General features: G+C 52.9%; 1 protein-coding gene across 5 annotated transcripts in view; it reads right to left on the bottom strand.

The window, feature by feature from the left end:
* Positions 1-4,050: 4,050 nt before the first annotated feature.
* The window catches only part of DAG1 (dystroglycan 1), a 71,495-nt gene continuing 62,603 nt past the window's right edge, over positions 4,051-12,942 (bottom strand). For 4 of the 5 annotated variants that reach the window (XM_023240658.2, XM_023240650.2, XM_023240664.2 and 1 more), the window contains one exon: positions 4,051-8,871. In XM_023240658.2, the coding sequence (XP_023096426.1) occupies positions 6,469-8,871 (2,403 nt within the window). In that variant the 3' untranslated portion in view covers positions 4,051-6,468. 5 annotated transcript variants of the gene reach the window in all.

The following is a 12,942-nucleotide window of genomic DNA, read 5'->3' as shown; positions in this document are numbered from 1 at the left end:
GCCTGGCATGGCCATTGCTTTCTGTGAAGGTGGTCTTTCTGACAGCTGACAGTGTAGACTGAGGAATTCCTAGTAAGCCTAGACAGAAGACATTGGTGTTTGCCACCAAAAGAGCAGAAAGGTCATGTGTTCAGCTGAGCCTTCCCCACCCTCCCATCTTTGCTTATTCCAACCAAGCCCACCCCTATGACTTGATCTGCTCCAGGGATCTTCTTGGGGCTCACAGGGTGGCTATGTCCCTCTCCTAGGCCTGGCTGGCCCAAGGCTTCACTGAGGAGGCTGGATGTCCAGAAGTAAGCTGATAGGCTGCCTTGAGCCAGGGCAGGGCTTAAGGGGCACGATGGTTGCTGAGTCAGGTCACAATGGATGCCTCCTCAGCCTCTCATTTGCACACTAATCGCTGTATGGGACACGAGAAGGCAGAGCTGCCCAACTCCTAACCAAACGCTTGTATACCATGTGCTCTTCAAACAAGAGGAGGACTCCATCCCCCTCAGTATCCCCCAAGCCCAGCTCCTTGCCCAACCCAACCAGGCCCATGTTCCCTGAGGGTGAGTTCGTCCAGGACAAAGCTGATCCTCCCCAAGCACATCCAGAGCCAGGCTGCTGCCACCTCCCAACAGGACATCCCCACCCCTGCCTCACTACCCAGGGCCTTTCTTCACCTTTTGCGACAGAAGTGCTGAGGGAAGTAGGCAGTGAAGTGAGACGTGATCCCTGGAAAAGGGGCTGGCCTGACCTAGCTCCCAGCCATCTCCAAAAGTCCCAAACTTGGGCTCCGCCCTCTACAGACTGAGGTTGTGACACCAGGAGGAAAGAAGACTCCAACCCTAGGAACCTTGGCCAGCTGCCAACTGGATGTTCCCAGCTGTCTTAGTGTGTGCCCAGGGCTGTGGAAGCACTTTGCCTAAGGTATTCCCTGGGGCTTCAGGGTGCTCCTACTCCAGGGTCAACCCAGAGAAAGTCAATCATCTCCTGCTCCATCCCTGTCTGCTTCTTATGTCAAGTGGCAAGTGGGGGACCCCCAAACACGCAACTGAAGATGCCCTACTTCCATTCAGGACCCTCTCAGACCCCATAGTACTTTAGGTTATGCGTTCAGTAGCTCTGAGGCTGGAGGAAGGGGTGACTTGGGAAGCACCCATTGAGCGCTGAGTCCTACTGTGTGCAGGCGCCACACACAAAACCTAAGGCAAGGGAGTGCGCAAAAAAAAAGTGTACCTTTTGGTTCCTGTCTACGTACATCTGAATTCAAGGGCCATCCCGAAGCCTGGGCCCCAGATTCGCACCTCCTATTCCCTGCCAGATTCCCTTTCCGAAGGAGAGCGGCACCGGCAAAGGACAGGCTCGGGACCCCGGCTATACTCGTCCCAGTGTCTTCAGGGGCTGTGCAGTGGTGGCTGAGTGAAAAAAGACCGGTTGTACCCCCGGTCCGGCCGCTTCCTTTCTGGCCTGGGCCCTGCCCATAGCCCCGCTCTGCCGTGCCCTCCAGTAGGCTTTAGTCCACTCTGGGGCCGCCTCAGCTCGGTTCGAGGCGGGGTTCTGCCGGGTGCCCCCCGGGAGGCCTGAGTCCCTCCTACGGCCGGCCAGGCTTACCCCGGCCTCTGGCGCCACCTGGTGGGAGCCCTTGGGCACCGTCCGCCTCCTGGGCCCAGAGCGACTGGCGACGACTCCTGCGACTCTGGTGGGCTCACATGAGGGTGAGGGAGCCTGGAAGCCACAACGAAGGTTGAGGGCAGCCCTCATCACGGCCCCGAACCAACTTAGGGGCACCTAGGGGCATCGTCCTGGTCACACGGAACCTTCCAAACGGACCAACTTCGCTCCATCCCAGCTGAGACTTCAGAGTCATCTTCACCAAAGCTGGGGGCAGTAGAACTAGTGAAAGCCCCAGTGGCCAAGTCTCATGCTGCCCTCACCCCAGGCTGCTCATAGGCGGGCCCACCGCAATCCCAGCAGATGGGAACCCCGGCTTCAAACGCCTTGCCCTATCTTCTCTGGGTTTTCTATAGGGTTCCCATAAGGGAAATGGTATCCAGCACCTTCCAGTGGGGTGGGAGGGGACTTCAAATAATTATTTGCTGCCCTACAACATTAACAAAATTTTACAATCAGAAAAAAAATTAAGTGTTTGAACCAGTGTTGAACCTGCCTTGCACTAGCCACAGGACCTGGATGCTTGTCCTCTTTGGGCCTTAATCACCTTACCTCATGATGGTGATCAAGAAGGTAAGCAAAGCAGGAAAAGAGTTAAGTCATTAGTCCACTATTATTATTAAGATATAGTGATCTATAGAGAGGCGTGATCCTCACCCTCAAAAGACTGGCACTAGAGGGGGGCCTTCCATGCTTTAGAGGAGCTGGGAAGGGCCTCTCCCAGGAGCTTGTTTAGCCTGGGAACAAGTGGGGGCCAGGCTGGGGGCTGCAATAGGATGAGTCATGTGGAGTCTTCCCACCATACTAATGGGTATTCTGGGCTGCCCAGGAACTCCTAGACATCCCAATATTTCCTGCCAACAGCCTTGGGCCAGGCCTTTACATTGGGAGAGAATGCAGATCTTTCTAGCCTCACTTAGATTCTGTCCCTTCTATAGGCAGACGTGTTTGGAGTGGCTCTTTATCCTAATTCCCAGGTGTCTCAGAACCCTTTGGAGATCAGCGCTGTCCCCCACCTTACAGATAAGGAAGCCAGGCCAGAGGGATCCCAGGAACTTGCCCTTGGTCAGAGGCAGGTGGGAAGGCAGATTCCTGTGGGTCTGTCCCCTCCCCAACTGTGTCCCCTCCTTCCTGCCCCTTTCTTCCACCACCCTCTCTCCAGTTCAGAAGACCTGAGTACAGTCCCACTCCTACCAAGGAGTTAGAGAGACTTTGCGGGAGTGCTGGGGAGCAGGGGTCTTCCAGTCCAAATATCAGATATTCCCGAAGAAGAGGCCAGAGGCCCTTGTGGCTGCTCTTCTTCCTGACCCTGCTGACCTTACCATTCTCTGTTGAAACCAGGGATCCCTTTGGTTGAATTCAAAGCAGTGAGTCCACTCATAACCCAGTGGCTTCAGGTTAAACATTAAACAGAACTTCCTGAGGCCAAGAGAGCAAGGGCAGGGTTATTTCCTGGGCCCCTGCTGCTAGGACTAGGGGGTGAAGCATGTGTCCCTGAACCAGGGACAGCCTTTTCTCGCACTTACCATTGTGGTATTCCACAAGTAGTTGTTGGAACTCAGCTCCACCTACAGTGAGACTGGTCTCAGCTCCAAGTCTTGAAGATTATGAGCAGAGAAACAGCCTGGGGGCTATAGGTGGAGATAGTGAAGACCCCGGCGGGGGGGGGGGGGGGGGGGGGGACGGACGAGCAAGCCCAGAAGAGGTACCAGCTGTTCTGTGACCAATGGCCCCTGATCCTGCTACTGGACACAGCTGCTATGTCCCCTGCTTCCCACACCCTGGGCAGTGTCCCAGGACAACCCAGCCTTTTCCTGGGCACTGAGTCATGCTAAGCCTACCCAGCTGGTCTGTCCATCCCGGGCAGGACACATAGGGGCAGGCCCCCAGTATCTCTGGGCCCCACCAGGGCATAACAGTGTGGCCAGAAACCATTCTCCCCTTCTTCCCACTAAAAAGCGAAGGCCAAACCTACCTTGAAACTACCTAGGAGACTGGCCAGCCCCAAGCCCACAAGACAGTTGGGGCAAGAGCTGGCGTGGCATTGCAGGGGGCTTACTCACTCAGGGGCAAACAGCCTATGACAGGCAGGACCTTTCCCACCATCCTGCCAGATGAGGAAGCTGAAGCTCTGCTCACTCAGGCATTAGAGGGGCTAAGGAGGGCTCATGTGTTAGCAGAGCTCTGGGGCACACTCTCATCCCTCCCAGGGGCACAAAAATGGTAAGGTTATGGAGGCTATCAGGTTAGCTGCTTGAAGACCACCTCCAAGTCCTCTGAATGGGCGTGGATGGGTCCTCTCTTCCCTCTGTCAAATGGACATCAGTCCCACACCCCATTCACATCCTAGAACAATGTAGGGGCCAGGGAAATAGATGCTTGGAGGCAATGGCATTGTAATAAAGACACTGCTTTTATTTAGTTTGATATGTTTCTATACAGAATGCAGAAAACACATCTTAAAATCATATAGAAGGAAATAAAAACATGTCAGTGGTTGGTGAACACTTGAATGCGAGATTGGCTCTCTGTCTCACAGAGTCCAACGGCCGTCGCCAGCCCGGCGCTCAGGGGAGGAGGCTGCCTGCAAGGGCATTGTTGCTGTTGTTATTCTGTTCACTGCCCCATCGCCTCCAGTTGCTATGGCAACAGGCCATTCTGGGCCAGCCACATCTCTGCGTGGCAGTGCCCGATGGTGGGGTTGCTAGGAGCAACGGAGCTGTTTGGAAGGCCTTTCAAAGCCCTCACCTGGAACACTGGGAATTGTTTATTTTTTGACGAGGTCATCAAAAATAATCTCACCAGGTCAGACCCTGCTTGTGCTCCTGACTCTGGGCAGTGGGGAAGAAACTCTGGCTTGGATCAGGGCTCAGAGGCACGAGACCCAGTCACCAGAGGTCCACTGAGCCCTCATCAACAGGCTCCCCCAACTGGGGCACTGCTCACTTGAGTACCCCACCAGGGGCTGAGCAGGGGAGAGAGGCTGGGCCCTGTGGGAAAAGGTGCAAAGGGAATGCCCTTCTGAGAAGGGCAGGCTGGAGACCCCTCCTCTCTGACCGGCCCTCCCCTCCTGAGGCAGCACACACAAATCCTCTGCAAAACTGTCGATATGGCTTAGAAGTGGCTGCTCGGTTTGCAAAGGGAGCCTGGGTCCACCCACCAGCCTTCGATCACGGAAGGGAAACATTATTGCAAAAGGCATTCCTCCCTAAAAGGTACCCAAAATAACCCTTAGACATCAAGAAAAGTCATGCTCAAAATGGTTTCTTCCAAAGGAGGAGAATCAAAGCAGAGTGGGCACCCCTGAGTCATGGGACAGAGATGCAGATGGACGGACGGACGTTCTGCTAAAAAAGGCAAAAGAAGCCCAGTGTAATTCCAGAATTTAAACTGTTACGAAAAGAAGGGGAAAAAAATCAAAATGAGCAAAGCCATCAGTTCCATGGAATCAACACTAAGAGCTTGTACAAACTGCTGTAAGCATCACCGTTTTTAATCTTTTTTTTTTAATAAAACAATTTGAGGCTGTATAAAAACTTTAGTAAAAAATTAGCTTTGAGAGCCCACAGATTTTTACTATGAACTATTGCTGGCACTCCTCCCCAGCCACCAGACCTCTCCCAGCCCAAGGCCCGGAACTGGAGTGCCAGAGAAGAGGGGTGGGGTGGGACAGGGTGGGGCTGTGGACTGTTGGGACAAAGCGGCCAAGGTCAAGTGAGGAAAGAGCATCACATGACATAAAAATATTGCATCTTCACCAAAATGTCCCCCACTGAGTGTTTCAGAAGCCATGATATTCCTTTTAGGAAGGGGAAAAAAACACACAGAAGAAGGGTAAAAGAAAATAGGTTGATGTGGTCGAGTCCCTCGACCTCCCCAGCCACCCCGCCACGAGCAGCTGGCCCACCCTGGAGCACCTAGGTTGGGGGCCACGGCCACCACTGCCTCTTAGGAGTCCTCTTTCCATGGAAATGAAGACCCCTTGGTGGGGGGCCACCAGCGTGCATGGGGTAGGGGTGTGGATGTCCACGGCCAGGAGGCCCCTCCGGCTTCCAGCCCCTGGCAACAGCGGGAGAGCAAGCCCAGCACCAGGACCCTGGCCCCAGAGCCAGGGCCAGGAGGCCCCCAGTCAGGCTCCGGGGTATCAGAGCAACCAAGTTTACATAGTGTGAAAAAATAGGATTCCTTTGATAAAAAATACTGTCCCTTGGTCTTCTCTAAGTTTGAAACACCCTGGGAGCTTATTTTTAGCAAAGCAATTTCCCATACCCACCCAAAAATTATACATACAAGTTTAGGTAAACAGCAGATTAAATGTAAAAACTTAACCTTAACTTCTGAAAGTCCTTTGAATTTAATCTTTAGCTACTGTTTTCCATGTTACATCCTGCAGCTAGACACACGTGAATAGAAAAAACAGTACAGTTAGTGTTAAAGGCAAAACGCAGAGAGCCAGGAAGCTGCCCGGCACTGCCTGCGAGTTCATTCACGGCTCCGCTCCATCTACCTCTACTCCAAACAGTGCTTTCAGAGCCAGCCATCAAAACCGCAGCGAAGAATTTTCTATGAACAAACAAAAAGCTGTTAGGCAAAAAATAAAAGTAAAAATGTCCCCAAAGCCTCTCCAGCTGCTTTGGGGTTTAGGAGGACCAGAGAGGGCGGGCTTGTCCAGGCCTCGCGTGTGTCAGTGTGTGCTAGGTCAGGTGTCGGCTCCCAGTGGGCGATGGTCTGCAGGCCACCGGTCTCCACAGACAACACCGTGTTGTCTCCAGGGCCCTGCCCTACCCCTGCCTCCACCCAGGCGCTTGTGGGTTAAGGGGGCACGTAGGGAGGGGGCGACCGGTATGGGGTCATGTTCTTGGGACGAGAGCCCTTGCCCTCCATGGGGGCCGTGAAGGGTGGGGGGGGCTGGTAAGGAGGCGCATTGGGATCCTCATCCCGCAGGGGCGTGTACTCTCCCACGGTGTCCTGGTTCAGAGGAGTGGTCTCGGGCACGCTCTGGTTGGGGTACTCAGGAGGGGGGAGAGGGGCTTTCTCCTCCTGCAGGATAAGTGGCATGCTGGAGGAGGGTGGCGGCTTGGAGTCATCCAGCTCGTCCGCAAAGATGATAGGCACCCCCTTCTTGATGAAGGTGGCCTGGTCCTCGAGGGTGAGCTTGCCCTTCCGCTTCTTTCGATAGCAGATCATGGCAATGATGCCGGCAATGAGCAGGATGGCTGCAACCACCACGGCTGGAATGACCGTGTGCAGGTAAACGTCATCCTCACTGCTCTTCTCAGGGTCCCTATCCGGCACGTCTGTGGGCGGTGCCTCTGAGGGCACCCTCTTGGGTGGTGCCACAGGGATAAACTGTAGATGCCGGCAGCTGCCTGAGCCTGTCACAGCAATGCTCGTGGCCTTGAAGTCAGGCTCCAAGGCGTTGGAGAAGGCAGCCCGAGGTTTCCCGTCATCTTCAGCAATCCTCCGGCTCAGCCCCATGATCCGCTCCTTGGGGCAGGGCTCCAGGGGCAATGTGTTGTTGGTCCACTCCACCACGATGGAGCCCCGGGTGATATTCTGCAGAGTGATGGTGCTACAGTTGCGGTCCCCAAAAGCAAAGGCTAGCTTCTTCACCAGGGCGATCTTCTTGTGGATGTCATTCACCACTGGTGCTGGGTCACCCATAAGCTTGGCCTTGAACCGTGCAGGAGCCCTGTCTCCTTGAGGGCGCTTGTGGACATGGATCTCAAAAGCATCCACAGCTGATAGGCCCCCTTTGTCTGTGGCGTGCATAAAGTACTCGTGCTTGCCCACGTGGCTGCTGTCAGGCAGGCCATACATGAGCTGGCTGTTGCTGTTGAACTGTACCCAAGACTTCTCACCTACCAGCTGCTGCTCCCGAAGCTTCAGAGTCAGTTTCAGCTTATCAGTGGTGGTGTCCTCATTGTCATAGAAGGTGTCTGATGGGATCTTCACCTCAAAGTAGGTGCCAACCCAGGCATCGACCCTGTCGATATGGTTCTTGAGCTCTGGCCGCTGGTTGGGTTCTGCTCCACGGGGAACCCCACTTGTGGTGGTGCGGATGCGAGTAGGCGGGGAGGCGGTTTCCAATCTGGTTATGGGAACTTTGGTGGTGACCCGTGGCACCGGGCGGGGCGTCCGTGGCTTTTTGGTAGGCTTTCGAGTTGTGGTGGTTGAGGAGTCAGTAGAAGGCGTGGCTGGTTTTGGTGTGGATATTCGTGGCTTCTTGGTGGTAGTCGTGGGAGGGGTGGCAACTGCTGTGGGCTCCACATAGCCAGGAATGGTCATCGTTGGGCGGATCTGGCCAGGAACTGTGGTGCCAGCTTCTGACACCCGAGTGGGCTGGATGGGGCCTAAGGTTGGGGTCTGAATAATGGCACCTCGAGTCCGAATGGTGACTGTGGGCTTTCCAGGAACAGGATCTCTGACTGGAGGAGCCATGGTCTCTGTTGGAGGAGCAATGGCTGGAGATGTGGGGGTAGGCACAATCCTGGATGGTGGCTCCTGGATGGCCGTGGTTGGAGGCCCAATGGCAGTGACAGGTGTGGGTGTGGCATGGATCTGCCTCCGGATGCGTTTGGGAAGAGGGGGCTTCTTGTTGGCTATATGCCAACCCACCACAGGGTAGCCAAGCTGGGCGGACATAGTGCCCTCTCTGGCAGGGGCCTCCACACCACGAATATCAGGCACATTGTTCTGGTTCAGGGAGCAGCCCAGCTTCCAAGAGAGGAGGGCCCCATTCTCTACCACCTTTTTCGCATTTCCTGGGCCAGCCATGAAGGCTGACATGTCAAACAGTCTATTATTCACCACTGGTACCAACTTCATGTTGTGAAGCTCCACTTCTGAGAAGCTCTGCATCCTGTGCAGGAGGTCAATCCTTTGCTTTGGGGTCATCTTGGTGAGGTCAGCATCCAGAATGACCGTCAGAACAGTCACAGGCTCATCGGCAGCACAGGCAGATGACACCACCTCAGCAGGGTCTGGTGATGCCGCCCGCACAGACTGCGGCTCACAGTGGTCTTCAGGGTATACCTCAATAGAGAACACACTGGAGGTCTGGGGAACATGGCTCCCATTGGCCCCCAGCCGTGCAGTGCTCACTGAAATGTAATGTACACCCTTATCGGTGTCAAGAGGGAGGCCCTCCAGGGTGTGGCTCTGTGGGTCCCAGTGCAGCCAGGATGGCAGGGCCTCCTTCCCTGCTGTGGACACCTAAAAGAGATACCAGCATGAGTTAAGTGGTACTGTCAATGAATAACCTGACAATGATCACAACAGTTCATCATGGACCCAGCCTGAATTGTGTGACAGGCTTAAGGTAGAATTGAGAATTTCTGCTGGGGGGGGGGGGGGGGAACCAATTCCTCTCCTGGAGCTCTCATTCACCTGTCACGAAAGACTGGGGCTGCCAGATAGGCTAGCTTGGAATGCAAATGATTTGCCCAAGGCCACACTGTGGGGAGACAGCAGTGGTGGCACTCAAACACGTGTCTCATCCCTGAGAGCAGATGCCATGGAGTTCAAGAAATGTTGCAGGTTTTTACAAAAGTGATATATACCCTGCCACCTACTTACCCACTTGGCTTGCAGAATCAGGTGCAAGTGTCTCATCCCTCAGCACTCCTTTCAACCTCATCTCAGCCTTCTCCCTGCCCTCTACAGACACAACTTTGCTCAAGTCGTATGCCCTTCCTGCCCAGGGTGGAAATGCATGTGGGCCTGGGTGCAAGAGACAGCTCAATGTCTCCAGATGCCTCAACTGTACAACCACGTCAGTGGGACGTGCGTTCAAGTAGAGTGGGATGCATTTGGGTAGCAAATACAGTTAGCGGTATCTAATGTTTGGTGTTTTTTTTTTTTTTTAAAGTAGGCTTCACGCCCAGCACAGAGCCCAACGCGGGGCCCAAACTCATGACTCTGAGATCCAGACCTGAGATGAAACCAAGAGTTGGACGCTTAACCAACTGAACCACCCAGGTGCCCCTGTATATAATGCCTTAATTAACCCTGCTTTTTAAAACTCAAGAAAAATTGCAACACCCAGGATTAGGTACTGGAAACAATTATTCTGGAAGTGTTTATCAAAGATTCCAAGGAGCTCTGGCCTAAGGGAGAGTTCTATAGTCAACTTAAGTTTGGGAAATCTACAGAACCCATGTCTGACCTTGGAGAGCCCAGTCACAAAGGCAGGCCTGAGGAGCTCACCCCTTACTCCACCCAACAGCACCTCCCAGGTGCTCCTATTTTAGGGTAGAAGTCCTTTTCTAAAGGGGCATGACTGGTAATAATCAAGGTACGCAAAGGAATGCTGCCAGAGAAATTTCAACCATCAGTTGACAAAGGGAAACAAGACTTGCCTCTTGCCCAGGCCCTATCCACAATTACTCTCACCTTTAGGAAACACCTATTCCTGCCCCCAATGCCAGAAAGGTGGCACCCACTCTCTGATCTAACCAAAGGCACTCTTAGCTCCACTATACCATTCCACTAAGCTCAGAGACAACACTGGCCAACAGACATGTCTTACTGCTAGCCTTGGCACCAGGAATTGTCCTTCATGGCCATTGCTTGTCAGCAGAGGGATAATAAAATGTTTCTCTTCCCACAGCAGGAAGACCAGAGTCATGCCTGCAGGGCTCCATAGGGGCTCTGGTTCCTCAGGCTTCCTCCCGCCAAGAGTCAGGTACCTGATTGGGAAGAGACCCAGAGCTCATACCTGATCTTCCCAGCCAGGACCCAGTGTTCAGGCAGCATGTCATTCCACCAATCTTATCAGTGACCAGATACTTACCTCCCTATAAACAGATTTCCTACTTCCAGCAAAAACCCATGAGAAGACATCAGACATTATCAGAAGTTACTATTATTGGGGTTGTCCTTTACTGACTGCTGTCTGAGCCACTGAGATTCCTGAGGGTATACGAACAGCTTTTTACCCCCCCCCCACCCATGTTTATTCATTTTTGAGAGAGAGAAACAGAGTGCGAGTGGAGGAGGGGCATAGAGAGAGAGAGCAGGACACAGAATCCGAAGCAGGCTCCAGGCTCTGAGCTGTCAGCACAGAGCCCGACGCAGGGCTTGAATCCAAGAACTGTGAGAACCTGAGCCAAAGTTGGACGCTTAACTGACTGAGCCACCCAGGCGCCCCTGTGAACAGCATTTCTTTTGTGACCACTATCTAATTAATGCACCACTAAGAACCCCCCTTCCTGTCCTTCACCATCCACTGCAAACACAGTGGTAAAATATCTGAAATGGTAAAATATCTGTAAATATGGGTATCTTGAAATCCATGAAAAATGCTAAATATATTTTTCCTTTAAAATCTTTTTTAGCTACAAAAATACTTACTTCAAATGTTTTGCTTAAAAGTCTATGCTTCACTTTTTTTTCAGTTATATTAAATATGAAAACTGTCACATCCATATATAAACATATAAAGCAAAGGCTAAATGTCTCATTTTGCAAAAAACAGGAAGCAAATCTTTAAGGCCTAAATAGAGTAGTCAGGGAACCATGAGATGTTTTACAAAGGTGGGGTATGACTTATGGCCCTGAGAGGCAGACAGTAGGTGAGCCAGAGTATAGCCTGGTTTCCAGCCACTCCATTATGTTTCCTAACCCCATTCCATCCCAATGGCCACCACTGGGATGAGAGCACACCTAGCAGAGGGAGGGCCTAGAAAAGAGCTCAAGGTGAAGTCATCCAAGGAGAAGTCACCTGTAGAGAAGACCAAACAGAGCCAGGAGAGACCAGGATAGGCTCTGGAAGTGGGTACCAACTGGCTGGCCAGGCTCCTGGGACATTCCTGAGTAGCCAGGCATCTGTGCCTGTGCCCAGCCCTATGTATTCCATCAGCACAGATGAGTACATAGCCCAGTGCTTTTCCAAGTCTCTCACTAGAGATACAAGGGCACTTTATAACAGAGAAAACAGAGAAGGGCCCCACCTCCTCAAGCTTCCCAGCCTGGCTCAATTCCTATTCTGCTGACCCCAAGGGCCACAGCTCTGCTGCCAGACATTTCCTAAGGAATAAGCCCCAAGCCACTCTTCGGCCAAGGTTCCCACACAGCCACCGTTGGAATACGTATACTTATTTAAACTATGCCAACTAACATTATCACACGTTAATAACATATAATAGCCTCTCCAACCCACATTCCTGCCTTCCTTTCTGCAGATTCTGGCTCCTCAGGATCCTGGGGTGCTAGCCATGCCCCGGCCACAGGACAGGTGTCCAATGTGGATCTCTAGCCCTACAGCAGGCAGTCCCCAGGGCCTTAGGTACTCCTCATACAGGAAGGAAAGGTACCAACCTGAATGGTCTAAAATCCATGCATCTCTGAGCATCCTGGTACTGGGAATGTCAGGCCCAGGCAGCACTTTGGGTGGCAATGATTTGCTTTAATAAAGGGCCACATGAAGCAAAACAAATGAACTCCACAAGGAACCTAGCCAAGTCACAGGCAAGCTGGCATCTCTGTATTCTCAAGGCTATTTGGGGAAAGCCCCTGAACTAGGAAGTCTGAACATGCCTCAAGGTCTGGCACTGTCCACAGACCCTGAAGGATTCCACTAACAGCCCCTTGCTCCTGAGGGCACCCAGTTCAGGGAATGCTCTGTAATGCAGCACCTGCTCTACGCTGACAAAGCAGGAGGCCTTCAGCCCATGGGAATTCCACATATCCTTCCAAGCTTTCAAAACTTCCAGGCTCTACACACTTTTTCTCTTAAGGCCTAAGGGCGAAGCAGGTTATAAAAGTCACTCCTGAGAGATGCTGCCCCTATGACAAGCCAGGACTCTTCCTATAACAGCAGATGATCTGACAAGAAGCCCCATCTCCAGGAGTCCTTGGCTGAACTCCAGCTCCAGCTAGGCTGAGGCTTGACCCAACCTCAGCCTCAGTTTTCTCATCTGCAAAAAGAAGAAAATGATGCCATCATTTGCCACAATCACAGGGCCAGGCACACATTGGATTCTCTGTGGGTGCTGGTTCCCCGCACATTCCTGGGCCGAGAGAGGACCCAGTATGTATTGTGAGGCATCTGCACTGACAGGTCCAGGGTCCACTCCCAGTCTTCCTTCTGGCCTTGGACCCAGCATACACTGTGGCCATTTCTCCCTGTTCATCCCCCAGAGCAGAAGCTCAAAGCATCAAAGGGAAGTGGGGAGGCTACAGGAAGGGGAAGCCAGGATCCTTCCTACAGGGGAACAAAGCCCAGGGACCCTCAGGGACTTGCTTGCCTCTTAAGACCTATCTGTCAGGAGTGGATGAAAACCC

Source organism: Felis catus, chromosome A2, assembly GCF_018350175.1.
Source record: "Felis catus isolate Fca126 chromosome A2, F.catus_Fca126_mat1.0, whole genome shotgun sequence".
NCBI classification, from domain to species: Eukaryota; Metazoa; Chordata; class Mammalia; order Carnivora; family Felidae; genus Felis; species Felis catus.
This window is presented reverse-complemented; position numbering and strand designations above follow the sequence as displayed.